Genomic DNA, 22,370 nt, shown 5'->3' with positions numbered 1-22,370 from the left:
GAAAGTGACTTCTTAACAAAGAGTTTTTAACCTCCCTCTATGCTCTGCCTACTGCGGAAAAGGGAGGGGTATGCGGGATATTATTTTTATTAGAGAGCCTCTAAGTTATGTGTCTTGAAAAAATCAAACCAAAATCCAAATTGTTTTAAATCCTTGGTTAATAAGTACTTAGTGGTGGGTATTTAGCAGAGCATATCAGAACCAGCAAAACTCTAAACATACAGCATTCTTAAAAACTGTACCCAAGGGAGACTTTGGGCAAGTGCCTAAGCAAAGACTGAAGACTTTCTTCAAACAGCAAAAACAGTCCTAACACAAAGACAACACATCCAACCCAGAGAGGGGAAAATTGAAGACAGTGTAGGACAAACAGGAAACAAATTGGCAGAACTTTGCCAATACAATAAAAGGAATCCAGACAAAGCAAGACAATTCACTTACCTTTCTTAGCGAGGACAAACTCGATGTTGACCTCAGAACTCCCTCTCTGTCTTTTAGGTAAGGAGGGAGGGAGGGAGGGAGGGAGGGAGGGAGGGAGGGAGGGAGGGAGGGAGGGAGGGAGGTAGGTAGGTAGGTAGGTAGGTAGGTAGGTAGGTAGGTGAGTGGGTGGGTGGATGGATAGATAGATAGATAGATAGACCATATATACATTATATATTTAAAAATATTTTTTGATTATATAAAAATGTTCATTATAGAAAACTTGCAATACACAAAAAAATTTATTGATTCCTCCCACCTAAAATAATTACTGTTTACATTTTTATATATTTCCTTTTAGACTTTTCTTCATATGTACACATTTTTACCAAAAAAAAAATGGTATTATACCACATGTACAGGTTTTATTTCAATTTCACTTAGTAGGTCATATAAAAAGGTTCTTTGACTAATAAGATGGTAAATACATACTATTTCATCATAAAGATATATATTATTGTGTATATTTAAGGTATAGCATAGGTTATTTGACTAAGGTAACAGAGACCAAAACTCCAGCACCTGAAAGAATGGAGACACTGATTTCTCATCAACAGTCCTGGAGTTCAGGCTTGAGCAGACCAGAGCTGGTGTTACAAGTCCACAGTGTGAAGAACCATGGAGCCAGCTCTAGCATGGAGAATTACTTCACTATCCCAAGCATTCACCTCATCTGCATTGTCCAAGATAGACAATCATGATGTCAGCATTCCAGCTCATGGAGGGAATAACAAAGAAAAGATTAAGGAAGGGAAGGCAGGACTGCTCTGAAGTACCACCTAGAAATTATATACATCTTTTCTGCTCACATACATGGCAATAATGGAATTTGCTGCCAAAATTCTGAACAGCTAATGATTTGATTACTGTGGAAGACAGGAGAAAGAACAGATACTGAGGGACCAATGAGGGTTTCTGCCACTCATTTAGAGTTCTTAAGACATAGTATGCATTTAATCACTCTCAGTAATCCTTTTATCTCTCTTAGGATTTAACATGATGAATACCTCCAGGTTTCATAGCACAAAATATTGGCTTGGGTAATTTTTACTGAATATTGCAGTCAAGATTCTGGTAGCCAGAATGAGAAAAGTCATGTAATTTATAAAATTTTAAGATTTATTTGACATATGTAAATATTACATAAGCATTTTATGAACACCAAAAAAAACCTAAATAAATACAAATTATGATTCCCCAATTGACATTCCAAAACTTGTTAACATCCCATCTTCAGACTCTTGTTCTTTTGGAGCCACAGTCCAATGGTCCCAGCCACAGAAACAACATTCTGGAGAAGAACTGTGCTGTGTACAAATGTATAAGCAGATGAAATAAATTCACCACAAGTCAAGCACTCCCACCACCTGTCCAGTGCTTCTTTGGCTTTCCACTGAGTTCCATAGCCTATGGTGAAGTACAGTATTTTGTAAATTTGTACTCATATGGTGTTAATTTCATTATCTAGCACTTGCCTTTGACCTTAAGCTGGTTTCCCTGGATTTTAAGACTTTTGGAACCATTCTTGATTCAGTTTCTTAAATACTAATCACTTTCCTCTACTTACCAACTCTGGCAATATCCTCTTTTCCAGAACAAGCCTAGAAACCTTAGGGTTTCTTGATAGGAATAGCACAGTTACTATTACCCAGCAAGTGTGAGGATACTTTTTCTGTCTTGTCCCAGAGTGTACGTCTATTTCTTTTTTTGAGACAGAGTCTTGCTCTGTCGCCCAGACTGGAGTGCAGTGGCGCGATCTCATCTCACTGCAAGCTCCGCCTCCTGGGTTGAAGCCATTCTCCTGCCTCAGCCTCCCGAGTAGCTGGGACTACAGGTGCCCGCCACCACGCCCAGCTAATTTTTTTGTATTTTTAGTAGAGACAGGGTTTCACTGTGTTAGCCAGGATGGTCTCGATCTCCTGACCTCATGATTCACCTGCCTCGGCCTCCCAAAGTGCTGGGATTACAAGCATGAGCCACCGCGCCCGGCCCAGTGTACGCCTATTTCTCTTCACCTTTCTCTTTCCTTCTTTTCTCTCTGAAACCTTCCTTTTTTCCTTTTCTCTTTGCACTGAACCCCCTTCCTCTGCTTTTGGTCAGTCCAGTGGCTCCCAGTGACCACCTATCCACTGCTGAGCCCTTACTCAGGGCTCCTCAGCTAAACCACAAATATCTAACTCATCATGTGCACCCCAATGTGTTCTCTAATTTGGAAGAATTTCCCATTATACTTCAATAGACAATGAAACAATGTGATGATTTCCATTATACATGGATTCAATGGCCATGCAAAATACATGACAAATAATGCCTCAAAAAAGTTTCTTACAGAATGTGCCTTATTTTAAAATACTTACATACCAAAAAAAAATTTACAGAATGAACTGAAATTCAGGCACTCAAAAGCCTATGATGTCAGATCAGCAATCACAAAACTGAATTCCCCAGATCACTGGGAAAACTGCAAACAGAAAATCTTGCCCCCAAACCATCAGGTAAATCTAGGTATTGTTTACTGAAATTCCACTATTTTTTGAAACAAAGAATCTTCTTTGCTGTTGTTTTCAGTTTAGGATGTGTGATAATAATGAGAACAGAATGTCCTGGAGAGTAAAGGGTGGCAAAAATCAGACAAATGGATTTGGTCCCCATATCCATCCCTGCATAAAAGGGGAGATACTGGACCAGGGTAGCAACTGAATATGGAATGTAGAGGATGAGGAAATAGACCATCAGCTTCATAGCACCTACATGAGCTTCCGTCTGGGGATTCCAGAAACCAGTGGCATTTTTCTGCATCTTCTGTATATGTCTCCTCAAGGAGTGTATTAGCAAGGAAGCAGAAGTCACATTAATGATGAACTGGAGAGATGAGCTCAAGACCAAAGAAACCACTAAAGACAAGATGCCCTCATTGATATTAAATGATGTGTTATTTCTCGTAGTCACAAGTTCAGGAAAAGGTGATGCCTGGCTAAGCGTGATGTACAGGCAAGTGGTGAAAGCAGAAATCAGCACACAGGCCAGCAGCAGCCTGGGGATCTTTGGGGAGATATTCCACTTCAGCAGGAGAAACACTGAGTGTTGGAAGTTAGTAATCTTCACACAGTACAAGATATTGAGCAAGGTCACAAACCAGAGACTGCTCGAGTCCAAAAACATGAAACACAACACAAAAAAAGCAGACAGGTAGACTGACCTTTCCGTATTTGAAGAGACGAAGTAGATGGTGTTCACCAGAAATAGTCCCAGCATAAGAAACCTGGTGATGCCCAGGCTGAACAGAATCCTATCAGAAGAGGAGATTCTATGGCTTTTGACCCAAGTTTTGCAATTGACCACTGTAATAAACAGATTCATAATGATTCCTACAAAATTTAAAATAACTGAGGCAATAATAGCAGAGAAATAGAATAACCGAAGCATCTTTACTCATTGAGGATTCAGCAGTTGTGGTGCTGATAGTGGAGGCAGGAGAAATACCAAAATGTATAAGCAGACACCAGTATCCAGCCAGGAAGGACATCTCCTTTTTAATTTTTCCCAGCATGGCAAATGAGCCATTCATGATCAAGGGCCACCTGATTTTACTGAGATGCAAATCTTCCAAGGATTACATTACTATTTCTTCATTAGTATCCTGTTCTCCTTAGAAATGCCTAATTACAGCAAGCCTAGGTGATGCTGGGAGTCCACTCCTCCAAGAGCAGGAGGGCGAGAGGGAAGAGTCACAGCAGGCTCCAAAAACTTAGAATCCAAACCAGAGAGCTTGAGTCCAGCAATGTTTCTGTCACTGTTTTACGGTAAAGTTTTTCTTCATAAAAATGCCAGAATATGGTGGAAATCCTAATTCCTCACTCCTACCCACCCACCTCCTAGCCACATATTCATGGATGACCAGAATCCAATTTCTCTCTCCCCTCTAATCTGTTGCTGCCACAACAAGTTTCACCAATTGGCCATGCCAATGCCACTCTTTCAACCTCAGTGATTCACTTATAGCGATTTACAGTGATCTAATAGATCAAGTTCAAAGACCCAATACCTCCTTGAGAAAACCTTTCTCAATTAATCCCATTCTTTCTGATGCCCTTTGCTTTGCATTCTCTATCTACATACATAGATTTGTGCCATAACCATTTGCTATGTTCTGGTTTTTCTTAGAAAAAATTAAGTCAGCCCTTGTAGGTGTTTCCTTTATAAATCTGGGTTTATGTTTAGATCATATGTGGCTATTTTCTCTTAGGCAATTAACTGTCAATCCAGGTACCCTGGAATGAGATACACAGTAATGCATTAGTTGTAGTTTTGTGAGCCAAACAGCTAGGCATCTCATTGCTGGATTTCTCTGTACTTGCTCAGATGGGAAATGGCAAAATATCCCTGGCAAATGATATTATGGAGGCCCATAGGTGAATGTAAGAGTATGGCATCTCTTATCTTCTCTAGCAGCTGAATGAAACCAAGGTGCAATCCTGGATGCAGCCACAGATGTTACCAAAGTAGCATCAAGGTACAGCACAAAGTCCTACTGCCAAGTCCAAATAGAAACAGACAAGAAAAAGGAGCTAAGATTTAATAATAATCAGGTCCAGAAGAGGGGAATACATTCATGAGGCCCTTTAAGACAGATGACAGGAAGCCTAGCCTGGAGAAATTATCTGACCTGGTGCCCAGGTGCTTACAGAAGCTTTTTATTCAAAACTAACAGGCACTGATAGAGGCATGCCCACATCAGGTAAGCAGGCAAACAGAATGAGCCAGGAAGACTATGACTAAAAGGAAAATTATAGCACAGATTTCCAATTAATTATCCATAGATGGCTGCATTAAAGTGGTGAAGTTGAAATATTACTAACATCACATTTAAATAGAATAAATGATATAGAGTAAGCCATAACAGATAAATGTGGCCAAAAGAGCAGGATTCCCAGAATTAGATAGTAACAAACTCTATCTAGAATGTACTATACCAAATTGTTGGGTTCTCTGTAGGAGGAAGTGCTATAATTAAGATGTGATAAGGTTGGCTAGCACGATCAATGAATGAGCTCATTCAGTTAGAAGTTATTTCCACAAGGGTCAGTATAGGAAAAGTGTTAGCAGAACCCTTTCTCCCTATGCATGAGAATTTCACCTATGGTTAAACTTCCTAGCTGTTTTCCTTATCATGATGATAAGGATAAGGATAATCTTATCCTTATATGATAAGGGTAAGAACATCAACTATGTTTCTAGAACAAAAAAAAAAAAGACTCTTGATTGGCAAATTGCATCTTGACTGGAAGGAACTATAAGTGAACTGTAATAAGTATCTTACGGAGTCTACATGCATTGGGCTTCCTTCCCATGTACCTGTACCTTGACTCAACCCTAGAAGCTTTGTCTACAAAATTACCACAAAATAAATTGGATCTTTTGGGACACGAAGCTTTTAATTTGCAGCAGCTCCCACCCTTACCCTACTGTGGGTCTCTTATTACTGTACCTGAACTGTATGGCCTGCACCAAAAACTCTGCAAAAGAGGAAGGCCTGACACTGCCCTGCTGGTAAATCGCGCCCCTCAACTATATCCATCTGAGTAGGCTGGTACCACAGTAGCCTAAGACAGTCTTATAAGTTTGATTATTTACTAGAGCCCAAGAAGACCAACCAGCAGGCACTGCAGTCATGGATCCAAACTCTGCTTCTTGACAGGTCTGTAAGAAAGGCTTTAGGGCAAACAGTCAAAGCAAATGAATGGCACTTAACTTATTTGATGACAGCTCTGAAGAATGAGGTCAGTCATGAAGAAACAGGAATTTAGAAGTTTGAAACTTTTTCAGGTGGAGCCAAGATGGCCGAATAGGAACAGCTCCAGTCTACAGCTCCCAGCATGAGTGACGCAGAAGACGGGTGATTTCTGCATTTCCAGCTGAGGTACCAGGTTCATCTCACTGGGGAGTGTCAGACAGTGGGTGCAGGACAGTGGGTGCAGCGCACCGAATGTGAGCCAAAGCAGGGCGAGGCATCGCCTCACCCGGGAAGTGCAAGGGGTCAGGGAATCCCCTTTCCTAGTCAAAGAAAGGGGTGACAGACGGCACCTGGAATATCAGGTCACTCCCACCCCAATACTGTGCTTTTCCAACAGTCTTAGCAAACGGCACACCAGGAGATTATATCCCGCGCCTGGCTCGGAGGGTCCTTTGCCCACAGAGCCTCACTCATTGCTAGCACAGCAGTCTGAGATCAAACTGCAAGGCAGCAGTGAGGCTGGGGGAGGGTCACCCACCATTGCCGAGGCTTGAGTAGGTAAACAAAGTGGCTGGGAAGCTCGAACTGGGTGGAGCCCACTGCAGCTCAAGGAGGCCTGCCTGCCTCTGTAGACTCTACCTCTAGGGGCAGGGCATAGCCAAACAAAAGGCAGCAGAAACCTCTGCAGACTTAAATGTCCCTGTCTGACAGCTTTGAAGAGAGTAGTGGTTCTCCCAGCACGCAGCTGGAGATCTGAGAACGGACAGACTGCCTCTTCAAGTGGGTCCCTGACCCCTGAGTAGCCTAACTGGGAGGCACCCCCCAGTAGGGGCAGACTGACACCTCATACGGCTGGGTACTCCTCTGAGACAAAACTTCCAGAGGAACGATCAGGCAGCAACATTTGCTGTTCACCAATATCCGCTGTTCTGCAGCCTCTGATGCTGATATCCAGGCAAACAGGGTCTGGAGTGGACCTCCAGCAAACTCCAACAGACCTGCAGCTGAGGGTCCTGACTGTTAGAAGGAAAACTGACAAACAGAAAGGACATCCACACCAAAACCCCATCTGTACGTCACCATCATCAAAGACCAAAGGTAGATAAAACCACAAAGATGGGGAAGAAACAGAGCAGAAAAACTGGAAACTCTAAAACTCAGAGTGCCTCTCCTCCTCCAAAGGAATGCAGCACCTCACCAGCAATGGAACAAAGCTGGACGGAGAATGACTTTGAAGAGTTGAGAGAAGAAGCCTTCAGATGATCAAACTACTCCGAGCTAAAGGAGGAAGTTCGAACCCATGGCAAAGAAGTTAAAAACCTTGAACAAAAATTAGACGAATGGCTAACTAGAATAACCAATGCAGAGAAGTCCTTAAAGGACCTGATGGAGCTGAAAACCAAGGCACAAGAACTACGTGACGAATGCACAAGCCTCAGTAGCCGATTCGATCAACTGGAAGAAAGGGTATCAGTGATGGAAGATCAAATGAATGAAATGAAGCGAGAAGAGAAGTTTAGAGACAAAAGAATAAAAAGAAACAAACAAAGCCTCCAAGAAATATGGGACTATGTGAAAAGACCAAATCTACGTCTGATTGGTGTACCTGAAAGTGACAGGGAGAATGGAACCAAGTTGGAAAACACTCTGCAGGATATTATCCAGGAGAACTTCCCCAATCTAGCAAGGCAGGCCAACATTCACATTCAGGAAATACAGAGAACGCCACAAAGATACTCCTCGAGAAGAGCAACTCCAAGACACATAATTGTCAGATTCACCAAAGTTGAAATGAAGGAAAAAATGTTAAGGGCAGCCAGAGAGAAAGGTCGGGTTACCCACAAATGGAAGCCCATCAGACTAACAGCTGATCTCTTGGCAGAAACTCTACAAGCCAGAAGAGAGTGGGGGCCAATATTCAACATTCTTAAAGAAAAGAATTTTCAACCCAGAATTTCATATCCAGCCAAACTAAGCTTCATAAGTGAAGGAGAAATAAAATCCTTTACAGACAAGTAATTGCTGAGAGATTTTGTCACCACCAGGCCTGCCCTAAAAGAGCTCCTAAAGGAAGCACTAAACATGGAAAGGAACAACTGGTACCAGCCACTGCAAAACCATGCCAAATTGTAAAGACCATCAAGGCTAGGAAGCAACTGCATCAACTAACGAGCAAAATAACCAGCTAACATCATAATGACAGGATCAAATTCACACATAACAATATTAACCTTAAATGTAAATGGGCTAAATGCTCCAATTAAAAGACACAGACTGGCAAATTGGATAAAGAGTCAAGACCCATCAGTGTGCTGTATTCAGGAAACCCATCTCATGTGCAGAGACACACATAGGCTCAAAATAAAGGGATGGAGGAAGATCTGCCAAGCAAATGGAAAACAAAAAAAGGCAGGGGTTGCAATCCTAGTCTCTGATAAAATGGACTTTAAACCAACAAAGATCAAAACAGACAAAGAAGGCCATTACATAATGGTAAAGGGATCAATTCAATAAGAAGAGCTAACTATCCTAAATATATATGCACCCAATACAGGAGCACCCAGATTCATAAGGCAAGTCCTCAGAGACCTACAAAGAGACTGAGACTCCCACACAATAATAATGGGAGACTTTAACACCCCACTGTCAACATTAGACAGATCAACGAGACAGAAAGTTAACAAGGATATCCAGGAATTGAACTCAGCTCTGCACCAAGCAGACCTAATAGACATCTACAGAACTCTCCACCCCAAATCAACAGAATATACACTCTTTTCAGCACCACACCACACCTATTCCAAAATTGACCATATAGTTGGAAGTAAAGCACTCCTCAGTAAATGCAGAAGAAAAGAAATTATAAGAAACTGTCTCCCAGACCACAGTGCAATCAAACTAGAACTCAGGATTAAAAAACTCACCCAAAACCACTAAACTACATGGAAACTGAACAACCTGCTCCTGAATGACTACTGGGTACATAACGAAATGAAGGCAGAAATAAAGATGTTCTTTGAAACCAACGAGAACAAAGACACAACATACCAGAATCTCTGGGACACATTCAAAGCAGTGTGTAGAGGGAAATTTATAGCACTAAATGCCCACAGGAGAAAGCAGGAAAGATCTAAAATTAACACCCTAACATCACATTAAAAGAACTAGAGAAGCAAGAGCAAACACATTCAAAAGCTAGCAGAAGGCAAGAAATAACTAAGATCAGAGCAGAATTGAAGGAAATAGACACAAAAAAACCCTTCAAAAAATCAATGAATCCAGGAGCTGGTTTTTTGAAAAGATCAACAAAATTGATAGACTGCTGGCAAGACTAATAAAGAAGAAAAGAGAGAAGAATCAAATAGACACAATAAAAAATGATAAAGGGGATATCACCACCAATCCCACAGAAATACAAACTACCATCAGAGAATACTATAAACACCTCTACGCAAATAAACTAGAAAATCTAGAAGAAATGGATAAATTCCTTGACACATACACCCTCCCAAGACTAAACCAGGACGAAGTTGAATCTCTGAATAGACCAATAACAGGCTCTGAAATTGAGGCAATAATTAATAGCTTACCAACCAGAAAAAGTCCAGGACCAGATGGATTCACAGCCGAATTCTACCAGAGGTACAAGGAGGAGCTGGTAGCATTCCTTCTGAAACTATTCCAATCAATAGAAAAAGAGGGAATCCTCCCTAACTCATTTTATGAGGCCAGCATCATTCTGATACCAAAGCTGGGCAGAGACACAACCAAAAAAGAGAATTTTAGACAAATATCCTTGATGAACATTGATGCAAAAATCCTCAATTAAATACTGGCAAACTGAATCCAGCAGCACATCAAAGAGCTTATCCACCATGATCAAGCAGGCTTCATCCCTGGGATGCAAGGCTGGTTCGACATATGAAAGTCAATAAACGTAATCCAGCATATAAACAGAACCAACGACAAAAACCATATGATTATCTCAATAGATGCAGAAAAGGCCTTTGACAAAATTCAACAACGCTTCATGCTAAAAACACTCAATAAATTAGGTATTGATGGGACGTATCTCAAAGTAATAAGAGCTATCTATGACAAACCCACAGCTCATATCATACTGAATGGGCAAAAACTGGAAGCATTTCCCTTTGAAAACTGGCACAAGACAGGGATGCCCTCTCTCACCACTCCTATTCAACACAGTGTTGGAAGTTCTGGCCAGGGCAATCAGGCAGGAGAAGGAAATAAAGGGTATTCAATTAGGAAAAGAGGAAGTCAAATTGTCCCTGTTTGCAGATGACATGATTGTATATCTAGAAAACCCCATCGTCTAAGCCCAAAATCTCCTTAAGCTGATAGGCAACTTCAGCCAAGTCTCAGCATACAAAATCAATGTGCAAAAATCACAAGCATTCTTATATACCAATAACAGACAGAGAGCCAAATCATGAGTGAACTCCCATTCACAATTGCTTCAAAGAGGATAAAATACCTAGGAATCCAACTTACAAAGGACATGAAGGACCTCTTCAAGGAGAACTACAAACCACTGCTCAATGAAATAACAAATGGAAGAACATTCCATGCTCATGGATAGGAAGAATCAATATGGTGAAAATGGCCATACTACCCAAGGTAATTTATAGATTCAATGCCATCCCCATCAAGCTACCAATGACTTTCTTCACAGAATTGGAAAAAACTACCTGAAAGTTCATATGGAACCAAAAAAGAGCCCGCATTGCCAAGTCAATCCTAAGCCAAAAGAACAAAGCCAGAGGCATCACGCTACCTGACTTCAAACTATACTACAAGGCTACAGTAACAAAAACAGCATGGTACTGATACCAAAACAGAGATATAGACCAATGGAACAGAACAGAGCCCTCAGAAATAATACTGTGTATCTACAACTATCTGATCTTTGACAAACCTGACAAAAACAAGAAATGGAGAAAGGATTCCCTATTTAATAAATGGTGCTGGGAAAACTGGCTAGCCATATGTAGAAAGCTGAAACTGGATCCCTTCCTTACACCTTATACAAAAATTAATTCAAGATGGATTAAAGACTTAAATGTTAGACCTAAAACCATAAAAACCCTAGAAGAAAACCTAGGCAATATCATTCAGGACATAAGCATGGGCAAGGACTTCATGTCTAAAACACCAAAAGCAATGGCAACAAAAGACAAAATTGACAAATGGGATCTAATTAAACTAAAGAGCTTCTGCACAGCAAAAGAAACTACCATCAGAGTGAACAGGCAACATACAGAATGGGAGAAAAGTTTTGCAATCGACTCATCTGACAAAGGGCTAATATCCAGAATCTACAATGAACTCAAACAAATTTACAAGAAAAAAACAACCCCATCAACAAGTGGGTGAAGGATATGAACAGACACTTCTCAAAAGAAGACATTTATGCAGCCAAAAGACACATGAAAAAATGCTCATCATCACTGGCCATCAGAGAAATGCAAATCAAAACCACAATGAGATACCATCTCACACCAGTTAGAATGGCGATCATTAAAAAGTCAGGAAACAACAGGTGCTGGAGAGGATGTGGAGAAATAGGAACACCTTTACACTGTTGGTGGGACTGTAAACTAGTTCAACCATTGTGGAAGACAGTGTGGCAATTCCTCAGGGATGTAGAACTAGAAATACCATTTGACCCAGCCATCCCATTACTGGGTACATATCCAAAGGATTATAAATCATGCTGCTATAAAGACACATGCACACATATGTTTATTGCGGCACTATTCACAATAGCAAAGACTTGGAACCAAGCCAAATGTCCAACAATGATAGACTCGATTAAGAAAATGTGGCACATATACACCATGGAATACTATGCAGCCATAAAAAATGATGAATGCATGTCCTTTGTAGGGACATGGATGAAGCTGGAAACCATCATTCTCAGCAGACTATCGCAAGGACAGAAAACCAAACACCGCATGTTCTCACTCATAGGTGGGAATTCAACAACGAGAACCCATGAACACAGGAAGGGGAACATCACACACTGGGGCCTGTTGTGGGTTGGGGGCAGGGGGGAGAGATAGCATTAGGAGATATACCTAATGTTAAATGATGAGTTAATGGGTGCGGCACACCAACATGGCACAGGTATACATGTGTAACAAACCTGCACGTTGTGCACATGTACCCTAAAACTTAAAGTATAATTAAAAAAAAAAGTTGGGGCAAAAAAACATACACCCTTCCTTAAGCTTTTTGTAGCAATGATTTCTATAAATGAGACTTTTTAAGGAGACCCTACGTTAAAAGTTATTGATAATTAAAATCAAAATTGGCATGAAGATTCTTCTGTTATTAGCTAATATTTCAGAAGTTTTAAGAAAGTAATGTAAACATTTTCAGATTTGTTACTTTTATTTATTTTTTTAAAATTATCTTCAAAGAAATTTAGTCTTCTGTCAATATTAATTTATATGAAATAGTAGCTAAACTTCTCCTTCTCAGTTTCCAGATGGAAGGTGATTAAATTTAAAATAAGAAAAAAAAATTTTTTTCAAAAAAGTATACATGGCACTTAGGAGAAAGAAGAAAACTTCCATTACTTGTGGTTTTTTAAATGCTTGCTATGTTCCCAGCAGTGCATCAGGCATCCTAGGAGGAGTATATGGTTATCCCTATTTATGAGTGAGGAAAATGAAGATCAGGGAAAATAAGTGACTGCCTAATACCAGAGCAAATGCCTTAGCCCATTTTCTGCTGCTATAACAGAATACCACATATTGGGTAATTTATAAAGAAAAGAAGTCTAGTTGGCTCACAGTTCTGAAAGCTGGGAAGTCCAAGAGCATGGTGCTGGCATCAACTCAGCATCTAATGAGGGCCTACTTAGTACTTCATAACATGGCAGAGGGCAAGAATGTGTACATGAGAACAAGACAGGAAAAGGGGGCCAAACTCCCACAATAACAAACCCACTCCTGCATTAATCCATTCATGAGGGCAAAGCCCTCATGACCAAATCACCTCTTAAAGGCCCTACCTCTCAACACTGTTACAAGGACACAATTCCATTCTGTCATGAGTTTTGGAAGGGACATCCAAACCACAGCAGCAAAGAAGTGGCTAAGCTGAAAGGTCTGAGACTGAGCTCTTTCTACTACACTAGACTTCCCCTCACTGGTTCTTTCATTCTATAAACTTATTATCAGCCAGACACTGTTAGGTGCTAGGGAAATAGAGAAGAATCACCCACAGCACATCCTCCCTTCAAAGAATATACAACATGGTAAAAAAGACAGATGAATAGACTATTAGAGTTGAGAGTTTTAGATGCCATAATAAGGAAACACAAGGAGCGCAACAGGAGTGTTCAGGAGGCGCACTTGATCCAGTTTTGGCAGTTCAGGAACTGAGAAGACATATAAATTAAGTCTTAAAGGATGCAAAGAGATTATCCAAAAAAAAGCTAAGGTAGGGAGAAAGAAGGATATTGGAAGCAGAGAACTCTACATGCAGACTAAGAGGTGACAGTGTGTGGTGGGTTCAGAAAACAGAGGAGGGGAGGGGTACAAGGACAGGAAGAGAAGTAGTGGGAGATGAAACTGGAAAGATAAATCACGAAGTATCTATGCCATAGTAGGTACAGAATTTGGGCATAATTATTATACTAATGTGATCAGAGGCATGTACAACATTAGAAAAACACAAAGAATAAGTGCTTAGCGTCACCTAAAAGAGTCAGAGAAAGTTTCCCAGAGGAGGAAGGTGTTGAAGAATAAGAGAAGTTGACACAGCTGATAAGAAAGATAATTCTAGGCATAGAAAGCAGCACATGGAAAAGCATAGTAGCAAGAAGAGTATGGCATATTTGGGAACTAGAAATAGTTCAAAGTTCTTTTGGAAAAGCAAGGAACGAGAAGATGAAACTAAAAAGAAGAAAACAGAGACCAAATGAAGACTGACTTTATGCTGTAAACTAAGTAGTTTGGACTTTACCCAAAGCAATGGAGAGCCATTGCAAGACTTTCAAGAGGGTAGCATTACTTTCATATTTTCACTGTATGAAGAACACAATCCAAGTAATAAGGAAAGGCTTTGCTGGAAGGGGATGGAGCTGGAAGCAGGAAACTAGTTAGAATCCTGTTGCAATCACTCTGATGGGCTGAAAAGAGTGGAAATGGAGACCAGGGAACATTTGAGGGAAATGTTTTGAAGTACAACCAAAGGGATCTGGCAACTAAATGGATATTGAGGCTGTAGAAGAAGGCAGAATCTGGAATGATTTCTAGAATTCTGGTGCACTTAGAACACACACACACACACACATATGCACATACACTTATATGTCTTTTAGTGAGTATCTTTATCACCTGCACTAGCTTTTTAATACAGAGATTACTTATATGAGAGGTCTGCCAAGAGGCAGAGGCTTAAAAAAGATTAGATGTGCAAGAGATGTTAGGTGGGTGGGAGCCAGAAGAAGTGAGCAGAGTATTCAGAGAGCAATGTAGGTCTGACAGCTATAAAAGGGGGGAAGAGGTAAAGAGGGGTATGGAATAATTGGGTAGAGAGAGTTCTAAAGTGCAGTAGAGGTCCAAGAAAACTTCGACCAAGCTGATGCAGAGTCCTTGGCCAAAATTGCCTGTTAGAGGAGTCGCATGTCTCAGCAAAACAGACCTGCCTTAGTACTCCACAGTGCTCCACCACTGGCTGGGAGAAGCCTGCAGGAGATGTGGCCTCAAGGTAGTGGATCTCCAAAGCTGGAGCCATCAGCCAATTGTGCCTCCACAGCAGAGATCCGAGCGCACATTTTCAAGGCTGCCACAAAAGGGGTCTAGATACAAAGATCACCTGCATCAGGACCCTCAAGATCGGATGATCCCTTTATTGTACCTGAAGCACCTGTTTCAGTGATGCAGCAATTAAATACTTGTTTCTGTGTCTATATTACGCACTAAGTAATGTTTTTGAGAACAGAACAGTGTTCAAGGAACAAGCGTCTCGTGCAGTGCTTGGTCTCGTACAGTGCTTGGTGCACAATAAGTGTTAAATAAATGTTTGTGGCAGGAAGGAATGAACTGGAATCAAGGTTAGCCAGAATCAAAATGAAGTGAACCATGTATTCATTCCTGGAATATTACAGCAACATCCAGAAGCTAGGCAGAACTCATCCCTTTCTCAAGGGGATCTGCTAGCTGGGCAATAAGGGGAGAAGCCTGAAAAGCCAAGGGCAATTCAGAAATCTTTCCTCTCTGGCTATGAATACACTGTCTGGCCACAAATGGAAATTGACACCAGACAGAACATGGCCAAGAAACTCCACTCATCAACTCCTGAAAATATGTATTTCAGAGTTAACCTGGAAATCTTGCTCAGACCGTTGGCCAAGCTCCACCAAGTCACAATGACAATTTAATGATAGTGGGACTAACAAAATTTACTCACTCTACAAGCTCAAATGTGATGAAAACAAGTCAGTTCTTTATTTTATCTATCAGTAATATGGTTTTTCTCCTGAACCCTCACTTGCTGGTTGTGGAGGTGTTTAATCCAATGGGATAATGCAAACTGTGCAGACCAAAGGAAATTTTATTCCCATCATTTTAGGAATTAACATATAAATCCCAGAACAACCCTAACGTCAATTTCTGGTTACATATGACCAAATGTCCAGTAATGTAATGGACATTCATGCTATGTCCAAATATACTCCTTTTTATTATGTCAAAGTATGCTCCTTTTCACAAAATAACAACGATAGCAGTTTTACTGTGTGTTTGTTCCATGTAGAACTCTAAGCACTTTCCATGTGTTAATTCACTCATTCCTTCCAACAACTTTATCCCAACACACACACACACACACAAATTACTATTTCTATTTTACAGGTGAAGAAAGTTAAATAGAGACTGGTTAAGAAGTTTCCCCAAGGTCACCCAGTTCAAAAGGGCCAAAGCCAGATTTAAACACAGATTGTCTAATTTCAGGGTCTACATTCTTAGCCACAACAGTCCACTTCTGAGAGTCCCATTAGGGCTAGAAATACACATTTCTGAATAATGCCATGTGTATTAACTGAATATGTTTACAAATTTGAGAATTCGTCAGGATATTAAGCAATATCTTTTCATTGACATGTCAAAATTGTAAATAACAGGAAGTAAATCAATGCCTATATACTTCTATTTAAATAAAAGTGATTAAACTTACAAAATTCACTTACATTACATTTGATAAAACTGTAATTTTAAAACCAGGTAGGCATCTTGGTCAAAAATAAAAACAAAACTACTTGGTCTTTTGCCCAATCTACAAAATAATTACTTGAAAATGTACTTTAGCAAAATGATCATGAAATGCAAGATTGAATTGGAATCTAGAATCTAAAGGTCTTGATTTTCTTTCCACTGTTTTCATCATTACACAATGTGTTTGTGGGAACTGGAATCATATGGAAATTGCTGTTGCTGCACAATCCAATATTAGCGCAATAATAGCCTTCACTTACTGAGTACTGTACACAACACACTGTGCTAAAATGGCCAGTAGGGATCAGAAGAGGGAATCAGACAGGTAATTAAAGTAACTCACCGGAGGCCAAAAATCTTGGCCAGAATCAGAATTCAAACCCACATCTACAGGACTGCAAAGCTTTTGCTCTTTCCTTCAAGTCTACTATGTAATTTTATCACTGTTAGTATCTAATTTAAGTTGAAACTAGTAATCAGACTCATTATGTCGAGCTGATGATTATTAAAATACAGCACCATATGTTTATAGTGAGAGTGTTCTTACGACATGGTCATTTCCAAGACTACTACTCCTGCACCCTCCCCACCTCCACAACCACCATACAGAGAGAGGCCGTGAGAAGCGTGGCTTTCACCTTGGAACAAGTGCCCAGGGACCAGGGGCAAAGGAGTCAGTGTTTCTCTCCTAGTGATGTTATGGAACTGGTAACATAGGAAGGTCAGGAAGAGTCCTGTAGTCTTGAGCCAGGCCAAAAGGCTCAAGGGCTCCACCCCATGCCCTCTGTTACTCTAAGAGAAAATGGGTCCCTTGGATCCAGGCTTCAGATGACCAGACTCACACCGGAGCATCACTACAAATGTCTGCTTCAGCTTACTGTTCCCCAGAATGAGAATAAATGAGTGGCCAGCAGGATAAAACATTGTCATTACTTCGCCAATCATCTTAGCCATCTTGGTTTTTGGTAGGAAATTACCAAATGATGCAATTAAGAAAGCAAGAAAGTAAAGTAAGAAGAGAAAGAAGAAGGAAAGGATGATTCTGATGGCCCTCTTGTGGGCCTCAGTGGTTGGATCTCTGGAGCTTGTCCCATTTTGCAGCATCTGCCGTGTGTGCCTCCCCAGGGAGAAGATGAGCAAAGAGTAGGAGGCCAGGGACACAATTAAGGGAGGCAGGTACCACAGAGTCCCAAGAACATGGATCAGATAATACTCACTCCTCTTCTTTCTGAAGTGTTCAGTCACATTCCTGGTGGCCTCAATTCCCCTAAAGACAGAATAGAGCTTAAACTCATTGATCAGAGATGCAGTACTACCACAGGATAAGAGCAGTGCACCCAACAGCATCCATACCATCACCCTAGAAACTCTCCACTTGAGCCAGAGGAATGTGGGGTGAGAGAAACTGGCGATTTTCAGGCAGTAGAGGACACCAAGACAGGTGGCAAGCCAAATGCTCAGATGGTTTGTAAATGTCCAGGAAACATCAATAATTTGCATTATTATCCCTGAATCATGTGTGTTGGGAGAGAATTCTATTAAAAAACTATCAGTCAAGATAATACACAGCAGAATGATCCTCAAGAGTGCCAGGGTGGTGATGATGAAGTCAGACAAAGACATTCTCTTGGTCTTGAACCAGCTGCTACCATTGACCAACTCAATGAAACAATTGACCAGAATTCCCAGTGTGAACTGAGTGCCAGACAGAATCAGGAACACCCCCTCGGTGAGTCCCATTGTGTCAGCAATTAGGCAGCCCTGATCTTTGTTCTTTCTGTTGATACGTAGAATCTCCTCACTGATTTGATATTTTTCTCGTTAATCTACTCCTCTACCTGTTGCTTCACTGTACCTGTCTCGTCTCTGCCCAATTTAGTCTGTCGTAGAGCACAATTTAGGAAATCCTCTCTGGCTCTTTCAGGTTAGTCTGTCCTCTTCACAGATGATATGGATTGTCATATTCCATCTATGAACCTAAACTTTGCAGCTCTTTGCTAAAATGCAAATGAGTAGTGTCCAGTGTCACATAGAGAAGGAAGAGATCTAGGTCACAAAGATGATGGAGGACTTGGACTCAGTTTCAAAGGGTGTAGGGCTCTGAGTTACCCAAAACAGAAAGATGAGCGGCACCAAATGGAGGAGGCTCAGAATTACTCAGAAGAGTAAAAAGTCTCATTCCTCAGGAGCGAGGACTCAGAGATACAGAAAAGGAATTCCACTAGGAGCCACTATCCACCTGGAGTGAGGTTTAAGTGCATAAAATTGTAAAAGTTCAGTGCCATTGATCATGGATTAGAATTAAAAGGCATGCCCCTTGGAGCCTGGCTTACATGCAGAGAGATGGCCGTAAGCTATAAGCTAGAAAGAGAAGCCTCACCAGAAAGTGGCCAAGCTTACATCCCGATCTTGGACTTGCAGTGGGAAGTCTCAGACCCACTCTGGATTGCTAGTCTGCTATAATACTGTCCAGGGAGGCATAAGAACAATACTTCTGTTCTTAACCTAAGAGCTCCTCTATTTAACAAGGGGCTATTAATTAAGGATCTTCATTCAGGACTATATGCAGAATTAAGCAGTATGTAGTTTATATTAAAGTATGCTTATGTTGACTCTTTTTAAAGCTAATTGCTAAGGTTTGTATACTTTTTATGTCCTACTCCCTTCCCTAAATTTAATGAGACATTAGTTTAAAACCTAAAGGATTGTGGGAATAAAGAAAAGATTTTACTTCTACTTGCCGTGAAAGGTCATGTAAGAGAAAGATAAGAGTAAAGAGTTGCTCATGTATATGGAGATAAAGTCAACAATATATGAATAAGAAAGAATTAGGTTTAAGTACACAACACAAGTAAGTGGCTTAGAGGAGAGGTATATTTTTGTCTCCCAAAGCAGTCCAGAGGCAAACTGTCCAGGCTGGTATGGTGGTTGCATGGTGATTGCAGATCCCAGCTTCTTCTATCTTCCATTCTGAAGATTGCCTCATGGTCCAAGATGGCAACTGGAAATCCAGCCATGAAATGTCCACATTTCAGACAAAAAAGAAAATGCTGTAGGACGAGAGTCTGGGGAAGCACACAGGATACGCCTCCCAAGAGTAACTCATATAGAAAGTTCCCTGAGAGCATCACCAAGTGACTTCTGCCTATAGCCCCTTGGCAACCCCTAACTGAAAAGAACAGGAATGCAGTACATGTGCTGTGCACCCTGTCACATCTGGGTTCTACAAATACAGAAGGGACAATAAATACTGGGTAGTGCATTAATCATGTTTATTTTCTGTATTTTATGCTTTGACACTTTTGGGCCTTGCAGACCCAGAGAGGGCATGCCCTCCCAAGGTTAGCTAATTCCTGGAGTTAGCAAACTCGCCTGAGAAAACTCCTTTGATAAGCAAACCAGCCAATCCTGAATCCACACTGCCCCTCCCATCTACCTCCTTTGCTTAGGAGGTAGAAAACGAGCCCAGGACACTATGACCTTGCCTTCAATCACCCCAGGGCCAGGCACCTGATAACTAGGGACCATCTTGAGAACCTGCAGCCTGCTGAAATTATTCAAACTACCCAATCCTAAACTTGCTTAGCTTTCCACTGGTGCCTTACTCATTGCTTCCCTATGAAAAACACAACAAAGGCTCTGGCTTATGTTTTCCCCTCTCCTTCTTCCTCCTGACCAACTCCAGTGCATCCCTGAGTGGCCTTGCATGGCATAGCATGCCACCTCCTATTGGGAACTGTGAAATAAAAGACTCTTCTTTCAAAGCAGTTGTCTGTGTAACATGATTAAAGCAGTTGTCTCCTACCCTACATGATTAAGGCAAGTCCCAGGTACATCTTAAAACAGGTAGGCAACTGGAAATCTTTTCCACAATATGGTTTTCTATAACAGAAAGCTAGAATCTACAATAGAAAGCTAGAATGCTTTAAAGTTATCTCACAGCCAGGCATGGTAGCTCATGCTTATCATCCCAGTGACCCAGGAGGCCAAGGTGAGAGCATCACTTGCAACCATGAGTTTGAGGCTGCAGTGAGCTATGATCGCACCACTGCACTCCAGCCTGGGCGACACAGCGAGACTCCAACATACATACATATGTTATAAATAAAGGATAAATAAATAAAATTTAAAAATACAAAACAAAAATGTTATCTCATAAACCATTTATAATGTGTTTAGCAGAAGAAAAAGAATAATCACTCCTGTCTCAACTTCTCCTCAGAGCTCCAGACTAATATAATTAATACCCTGCCAAAGAGCCATTAGAAAGTCTACAGATAAACTTATTCAAAACTAAGCTCATTATCTTTCCCCCTCTCAACTCTGCTCCCACATCCATGTTCCATAAACTCAGAAATGAAGTGCTACTATCCACACATCTCCATGCAGGAACCTCAGAACCACCTCTGAATTGCATTTCCTCTTAGCAATAGTGGTTGTGTCACCACTAGATCTTGGGCAGAAGCTATAAGTGATTCTCTGCAGTATCTCTAACACAGAGCCTAGCACAGGGTCCGGCACAAAATTGGTACACAATTACTATTTGTCAAATCAACTTGAATCCCAAACGCCCCTCAAGTCACTTCTCATCCCCATTCTTGCTAACCTTTCTAGGCTTATTAGAGCTTCCTAACTGCCTCTAGGCTTTCTCCTTCTAGCCCTTCACTCTGTCTTTGTTGTTCTTCTAACGCACAATTCTGATAAGATGTCCTTGTTTTCAAACCTTCTATTGCTCCCCATTGCCAAAGTTCTCTGAAAGCTTTCAAGGCCCTTTACTATCTAGCCCCAACCCACTTTCCATGCCTCACCTTTGTTTCATAAACTTTTGTTTCTGGATCTTTGCTCATGCTGTTTCCTCTGCTGAAAGCTCACCTATCCATTCTCTTCTAAGCTACTCCTCACACCCTATCCCATTTAGCTACAAAAGTTCCTGCTTATCCTCCCTAACCCCTCATAAGCTTAATTGTGAATTCCTTCAGTGCAGGAATCCTGTTATATACATCCCTACATTCAGGTCCTATATGGGTGCATGACATATAGAAGATGCCCAACTGAACCTTATATTTAAGAGAAGGAGAGCATAATGGTTTGGAAAATGTGCAGCCTGACCATGTGGTAGAAAAGAAAAACTGACTTTCTGAGGAGGAATTCAAGCTGGCTGAAGAAATTTGCATAAGTAACAAGGAGCCAAATGTTAATAGTCAAGACAATGGGGAAAATGTCTCTAGGGCATGTCAAAGACCTTCTTGGCGGCCCCTCCTATCACAGGCCCAGAGGTCTTAGAGAGAAAAATGGTTTCCTGGGCCAGACCCAGGGCCCAACTGCTCTGTGCAACCTCGGGACTTGGTTCCATGCATCCCAGTGGATCCAGCACCAGCCACGGCTAAAAGGAGCCCTCAAGGAGAACTTCTGCTATGGCAGTGTGGAAGGAAAATGTGGAGTTGTAGCCCCTGCACAGGGTCCCCACTGGGGCATTGCCTAGTGGAGCTGTGAGAAGGGGGCACCCATCCTCCAGACCCCAGAAAGGTAGATCCACTGACAGCTTGCACCAAGTGCCTAGAAATGCTGCAGGCATTCAACACCAGCCCATGAAAGTGGACACAGGGGCTGTACCTTGCTGAGCCACAGGAACGCAGGGGCAGCTGCCCAAGACCAAGATTGTGGGAGCCCACCTCTTGCATCAGCATGCCCTGGGGTGGCCTACATGTGAGACGTGGAATCAAAGGAGATGATTTCAGAGCTTTAAGATTTAATGACTGCTCTGCCGTGTTTTCAGACTTGCATGAGGCCTGTAGCCCCTTTATTTTGGTCAATTTCTCCCATTTGGACTGGAAACATTTGCCCAATGCCTGTACCCTCATGGTATCTTAGAAGTAACTAATTTTATTTTACAGGCTCATAGGTGGAAG

The 22,370-nt window shown here is 41.3% G+C and overlaps 2 protein-coding genes across 2 annotated transcripts; both read right to left on the bottom strand.

The window, feature by feature from the left end:
* Window positions 1–1,564: 1,564 nt before the first annotated feature.
* TAS2R4 (taste 2 receptor member 4) lies at window positions 1,565–11,704 on the bottom strand. Its single transcript, XM_057302774.2, has one exon. The coding sequence runs from the start codon at window positions 3,904–3,906 to the stop codon at window positions 3,007–3,009; it is 900 nt and encodes a 299-aa protein (XP_057158757.1). The 5' UTR covers window positions 3,907–11,704; the 3' UTR covers window positions 1,565–3,006.
* A 3,990-nt stretch (window positions 11,705–15,694) lies between these two features.
* On the bottom strand, window positions 15,695–21,420 carry TAS2R3 (taste 2 receptor member 3). Its single transcript, XM_034965118.3, has one exon. The coding sequence runs from the start codon at window positions 18,199–18,201 to the stop codon at window positions 17,254–17,256; it is 948 nt and encodes a 315-aa protein (XP_034821009.2). The 5' UTR covers window positions 18,202–21,420; the 3' UTR covers window positions 15,695–17,253.
* Between the last annotated feature and the right edge of the window lie 950 nt (window positions 21,421–22,370).

This window comes from Pan paniscus, chromosome 6 (genome assembly GCF_029289425.2).
Source record: "Pan paniscus chromosome 6, NHGRI_mPanPan1-v2.0_pri, whole genome shotgun sequence".
Taxonomy (NCBI): domain Eukaryota; kingdom Metazoa; phylum Chordata; class Mammalia; order Primates; family Hominidae; genus Pan; species Pan paniscus.
Note: the sequence above shows the minus strand (reverse complement) of the source record. Positions and strands in the feature narration are given on the sequence as shown.

Coding starts and splice junctions, on each gene's coding strand:
- TAS2R4 (XM_057302774.2), bottom strand. CDS start 3,906: ATGCTTCGGTTATTCTATTTCTCTGCTATTATTGCCTCAGTTATTTTA.
- TAS2R3 (XM_034965118.3), bottom strand. CDS start 18,201: ATGGGACTCACCGAGGGGGTGTTCCTGATTCTGTCTGGCACTCAGTTC.